The sequence below is a fragment of the Setaria italica genome, chromosome V (genome assembly GCF_000263155.2).
Source record: "Setaria italica strain Yugu1 chromosome V, Setaria_italica_v2.0, whole genome shotgun sequence".
Classification (NCBI taxonomy): Eukaryota; Viridiplantae; Streptophyta; class Magnoliopsida; order Poales; family Poaceae; genus Setaria; species Setaria italica.
Window position 1 is genome coordinate 7,144,953 of NC_028454.1, and position 6,690 is coordinate 7,151,642.

The 6,690-nt window shown below is 46.4% G+C and overlaps 1 protein-coding gene across 1 annotated transcript; it reads left to right on the forward strand.

Annotated features, from left to right (window-relative positions):
* Nucleotides 1–4,414: 4,414 nt before the first annotated feature.
* On the forward strand, nucleotides 4,415–5,299 carry LOC101767484 (zinc finger protein ZAT3). Its single transcript, XM_022826619.1, has one exon. It carries the CDS (start codon nucleotides 4,415–4,417, stop codon nucleotides 5,297–5,299), a length of 885 nt encoding a protein of 294 aa, XP_022682354.1.
* Nucleotides 5,300–6,690: the final 1,391 nt, after the last annotated feature.

The following is a 6,690-nucleotide window of genomic DNA, read 5'->3' on the forward strand; positions in this document are numbered from 1 at the left end:
TAGTCCATGATTTGACAATGTGGTGCTACAGTAACCATTTGCTAATGATGGATTAATTAGGCTTAATAGATTCGTCTCGCGAATTAGCACAAGGTTCTGGAATTAGATTTATAATTAGCTCATGTTTAGTCCTCCTAATTAGCATCCAAACATCCGATGTGACACTGTTAAAGTTTAGCACCTCGTATCCAAACAGCCCCTTGGTCATTACTTGTTTCTCCTTGGATCGGGGTAATGTCATTACTTGTTTCTCCTTGGAGGAGGAAGATAAACGGCCTGTTCGCTTCAGCTTATTTAGCCGGCTTATCAGCTACCAAACAGTGTTTTTCTCTCACAATAAATCAGCCGTTTCAGCTTTTCAGCCGGCTTATAAGCTGAAGCGAACAGGCTCAAAGATAGTAGACTGTTATAATAATCACTAGGTTACAAAAATTAGCAATGTACCCAGTTGAATCTTCCATTGATTCAAACTACGTAGCTTTGAACTTTGAACAGGCACAGGCAGCAGGGCAACCAAATACGGAGTACGTTGTACGTCTAGGCCATGAACTGGGCTTTCTCTTGCACAGATTACTTTCATCGGCCCAATGGCCCGTCTTCATGGCAAACGAGCAACACGGACAAGACGGTGCTAATACGGCTAAACTTTAACCCTGTCATATAGGATGTTCGGATACTAATTAGGAGGACTAAACATAAGCTAATTACAAAACTAATTGCAAAACTTCTAGACTAAATCGCGAGATGAATCTATTAAGCCTAATTAATTCATCATTAGCAAATGGTTACTGTAGCACCACATTGTCACTTAATAGATTGGTCTCGCGATTAGAGGTAGTTTTGTAATTAATCTAGATTTAATACTCCTAATTAGTGTCCAGATATTCGATGTGATGGGGACTAAAATTTAGTCCCCTCCTCCCAAACACCCCTAACTAATAACAACAAGACATCCTCTCTCTCTAAAAAAAGGCATGACCTTGTAACATCCATTTTTCATTTTTGCGCTTCCATAATCCTTCATTTTTGCAGAGGTTGTGCCTCAATAATTACCGTGCAAGCAAAAGGACTAGCTGCTGCATGTCAGTTGCTGATGGGGACATGTTACTCAAGGAATAAACGTCATCCCTAGCCAACACACAATGCTCCAATGTACGCTCTGAGCTTGTGGCCGACAGGCGACACGACCGGCCAGCAGGCGAGATACGCACATGTGCGCATACGTATATGGCCTCCCGGTGGACCGAGAAAAAAAAAAAGACAGTGACTACGCTACGCCAGGTCGCGGGTGGCGGTGCTTTGTAAGTAGCGTGGCACTATCAACAACCTGATGCATGCCGACTCCTGAAGAAAAGGAAAAGACAAGACTGCTGACGAGACTGAAACTGAATACAGCTATCATCTGTAACTATGACGAAACCAAAAGCAAAAGGTTTCTTCTGACAAACAAATTATATATGATTGCAGGTTAAGGGGGTGTTTGGGAAACACATCCTAAACTTTAGGACATGTCACATCGGATGTTTTGATACTAATTAGAAGTATTAAATATAGTCTAATTATAAAACTAATTGCACAGATGGAGTCTAATTTGTGAGACGAATCTATTAAGTCTAATTAGTCCATGATTTGACAATGTGATGCTACAGTAACCGGTTGCTAATGATGGATTACTTAGGCTTAATAGATTCGTCTCGCGAATTAGTATAGGGGTTCTGCAGTTAGTTTTATAATTAGCTTATGTTTAGTCCTCCTAATTAGCATCCGAACATCCGATGTGATACTCCTAAAGTTTAGTACCTCGTATCCAAACACCCCCTAAGTTAACCGAGCATTGCTTGGATGCTTGAAAGAGAGAAATTAGAACATGACAATTCAATATCAAATAAAAAACTTCGAATGTAATAGCTACCTTCTCAGTTTATCAATATCAAACTGTGATCAAACTATAATCAAAATTCAAAACTAAAATATTTTTATATCAAACTACGTAATACTATCTTGTTCCTTTTCGAGACAGTATAGGGCTGGCTATGGATTTTTTAGTTGAACTGAAGGTAAAATAGAGGTAGCCATTACATGAAACATGCCATTCTGTAAAAACATGCCAACGTTTCAAAAAAAAAAGTCAAATAAGAAGAATGGTTACGAATAGCTGCAAAGTGGGTAAGAATACACTGTTTATATGGGTTATAGCTGCAAAATGCTTCCATGTTCTTACATTAATTTGATTTGCGGGTGACCAGCTCTCTGCCATGAGAATCCATGTCAAGAGTATGTAAAATGCAATGGCTTAAATAAGTACATCAAAGTTACTGGCAAGATCTACAGATACGTATTCTGAATGAAAGACAACACAGAGCAAGTTGCAGGAAGAGAGCTTAACAACACAGAACAAGGTAAATGCAGATTAATTTGGTGTATTCGCTCACTTGATTAAATAAATCTGGAACAAGGTTAGAATAGCACCCAATTCTCACTTTATGAATCACATACGAATGATGAATTACAGGCCTATTTAGAAAAATGTCATTCCAAGAATAATCACACAACAATAACAAAGGATGAACCCCAGGGCCATAAGGTGCTCTGATGGAGCCTCTGTACTGTTTGAGACACCAAATACATTGCAATGAGAATTCAGGGGAAGATATAGCTCAAAAGATTTCCATCAACAAATTCTAAATGATACTTTTGCCTGACAGAACTGCATAGCTCTGTGCCTTGATGGCACTAGATATCGACTTGCAATCCACATCCTATCTAGGGAGCAAACTAGCAGAGCAAGTACTCCAGTAGCTCAAGCAAGCAATCAGCCAAAGCTGATCACAGGTACAATATAAAAAAACACTAGTCCATACATCAGCCCAACCAATCTCAACCCATCAGAGACACCCAATTCCATTCTATGACTATACTGCAAGCAGGGACAGAGGGACACTAATCTTGGTGACTAGTGTCTCATTATTTAAACCTATCAATAAATTCACAAGTACATAAACCAAGGGCCTAGCAGGTTTTGAAGGGCAATAAGTCATCAAATTTTCAGAAGTTATTGAGGCAAGTATGTCTCTAGTGAGCATATAAATCAGATCAAGGCACAAGCAGGTTTTGAATGGCAATAAGTCGTCAAAATTCTAAGAAGTTACTGCAAATCTGATATAGATTATTGTCTCTACGAGCTTACATGCTGAATAAAAGTGTACACGTATATATGAGATTTGTACTGACAACTTCATAGCTAGGCAAATAATTAAGTAACATCACTGTATATTTTCCTATTGCTACTTAATTTGTTGATGAAAGACCAAGGATCTTGCAAAATTTGTTGATGAAAGACCAAGGATCTTGCAAAAAAACTCTTATGAATTTGCAAGAAAAATACTTCTCAATTGAGCATTGCCTGGACTTCTACATGTCTGGGGCCATGTTTAGTTACTCCCAACTCCCAACTTTGACACTATGCAAAAAGAAGATTCCCCATCACATCAAACTTGCGGTACATGCATGGAGTACTAAATGTAGATGAAATTAAAAACTAATTGCACAGTTTTGTTGTACTTTGCGAGACGAATCTTTTGAGCCTAATTAGTCAATATTTGGACAATAATTCACAAATACAAACGAAACGCTACAGTGTGCTACAGTACTGTAACAGTAATTTGGCACCTCCCAAATTCCCCAACTAAACACGGCCTGGGTTGAGTAATATACTTCTCAATCAATAGTGTGTTTACACCAAATCATGCCGCAGCTGCCCGTTGCGTGCTCAGTACAGAATCCACAAAATCATCAGGTCCTCCAGTAGCTTGCCGACCCACAATAGTCACAAAGATCTGCAAGATCTAGGAAATCAGGAGAGGTGAAAGGGAAGAACTCACATGTGCCGAAGAGCAAGACGATTTGGAGGCGCCGTGGTGGATGTACAGGATGCGGCCGATGTAGAGATTTCGCTGCAGGTCGACACATCGAGTGAGCGGCGGCGTTGCCGTTGACGGGGAAGCAGAGCGGCGGCGCCGGACGGGAAGGCGTAGGGGCAGCGGCGCCGGTTGGGAAGGCCGACGGACGGCGGCGCTTGGACAGAGCGGCGGGGGCTTGGCGAGTTGGCGCTAGCTTCCTCGCGTCGCTTCGGCGGCGACGGCACTCGGGGATGCGCCGCCAGGACCCTCGAGGTGAGGAGGGCTCGCCCCGGAGAAAACTCGTGGATGCGGTCAGGCGTCCCCGTCTCATGGGCTCCCAAACGACGAGGCGATATGAGCGCAACCGCCGGCATCCTCTCAAAGCACGCAGCAACCGCCGGCGAGCCGGCAACCGCCGCGATATGAGTGCGTCCGTACATATCCGCCGCCATGCCCCACCTCCTCCGCAACTTCCACTTTCCCTTGCCCAGCCATCCTGATCAATTTGGTTCGCCATGGCCACTCCGGTACAGCCTGCCGCGTCTCGTTCTCCTCCTCGCCCTCCTCCTCCGCCGCTGCCGCTACCACCGCCGCCGCCTCACCACGACACGACGCTCACCCTGGCGCTCGCGCTGCCGCCTCCCGCGTTCGCCTGCGCGCTCTCCCCGAGGCCGCTGCAGGCGCGGAGGCCGCGGCCGGACGGCGCTGCCTCGTCCTCCTCGTTCCCCAGGGTGCGGTCCTCGCCCACGGGGGACACGCTGCCGTGCACCGAGTGCGGCAAGCGGTTCGCGTCGTGGAAGGCGCTGTTCGGCCACATGCGGTGCCACCCGGAGCGGCAGTGGCGCGGGATCACGCCGCCGCCGCACTTACGGCACGACCACCACCACCAGCAGCAGCAGCAGCACGCCGTGGGCGCGCCGCCCCTCGCCGTGGCGGCGGCGGCCGCGGGCCAGCAGTTCACCGTGCAGGAGCGCGAGATCGCCGCGAGCCTGCTCATGCTCGCCGGCGCACGTACTCCCGGCGTCGGCAAGGGCAAGAAGGGCGTCCTCGCCTCGTCTAGCGCGAAGAAGGAGAGCTGCAGCACGCCGGCTTCTTCGCCGACCGCCGCCGCGCCGCCCAAGTGCGACGACCACAAGTGCAGCGTCTGCGCTCGCGGGTTCGCCACCGGGCAGGCTCTCGGCGGGCACAAGCGGTGCCACTGGGAGAAGGCATGCGCAGAGGTGATGGCGGTTGCAACACCTAGCAGCTGCAGCCCGTTGCTTGCAACGTCAGAGGAGGTGGTGGCGGCCACCACGCTGGACCTCAACCTGCCGCCGCCGGGGACGATGCTGGCATTGCCATGGAAGAGCGATGAAGACGGCAGCTTGAACGCGGCGCTGGATTTGAAGCTTGGGTACTAGAGTTAGCGTTGGACTACTTGGTAGGTTTGCTATATATGTAAATGTAATCTAGCTATGTGCATGTGTATGATGTTGGTAGCTTCGTTTGAATCTTCAATTCTCTGGCCGTGCTGATCCAGAAAGGAAGTTTTTCTGATCTATCTGAATTGGCGGCTTGCTTAATCTGAAGTCTGTAGTGTATGTACTAACTGTAAGTCTGTATATGCTTAGCTCATGTGATAATATAATGTGTTAAATAACATGTGTTTTGTTCAGTGTGTCTAAGTAACATGTGTGTTTGATTAACCGTGTTTGTCGCGACAGTTGTGTCATTGTTCAATGTAGTTGAATTTGTATGTTCAGTTGGAGTTGATTGTGGCAACTCTAGTCTTTCTTATATGAATGTAACCTGCCAACTGAAATTACCTGTTGTTATCTGCAGGCCTGCAGCTATGCAATAACTAAGCAGCTCTTCCGTATCTAGAATTAATTAGATTATGTTAGTTTTCTGTTAGCTATGGCTAATAACAAGGAAGATGCTTGAGTCGGTGACATCACATATAGTATGGTAATGCTGGACCTTAAGTTAGACAAAAGTATATATAGCAGCAGTTATTGGACATAATGGAACTTGCCCGTGATCACGGAGACGGGTAGATGCACAACTTTTGTTACGAATAGTAATTTGAGATGGGGAGAGAGTAGATGATAAGTGCGTATGTGCATGGAGCTTAAAAATGAGCGCATCGAAGACCCGAGCAGCTTTGCTCAGCTTGTGGAGGTAACTAGATGGAATCTGAATTCTACACACTCCAAAACTATGGCACACAATAGGGCCATACTCGGCTTTGCTTCTCTTTAGACTTTCATGCATGGTGCCATCGGCCTACGGGACATGTTGATGGCCTAGCCCAACTCGACTACACTCCTGAATGGCTGAAGGAGATAACTGATCAAGATTGTAATACCTGCTGTGATGAATGAAACTCTGGTATTTGCTCTCAGAAAAAAAAAATCAACTTGAGCCCAAACCCAGGGAACCACAAAGATTATGCACTTTCCATTCTGTAACAGCCATGAAGTGCTGGAATGCCAATGCCCGAAGTAGCATAGCAAGGGTTTGGTGTTAGTTGATCCAGAAATTCAGCACCAGAAATTAGAAGGATCACAAATCACTTTCACTTTTTGAAAGTTTTGTTCTAGCAGATTTACCATCTGTACCGTTTCTATGCAAACCAACGCAACACTATATCTCTACAGCTAAAAAATCAAAACACATGCAGAGGGGGCGCAACCACCACCTCCGTCTGCCGCCCGGCCGCGGTTCCTCGAGCCGTGGCTCCTCCGTCCGCCGCCACGCCGGGAACACCGGCGCGCCCCCTGCCTGGCTGCCCCTCCACACCGGCGCCACC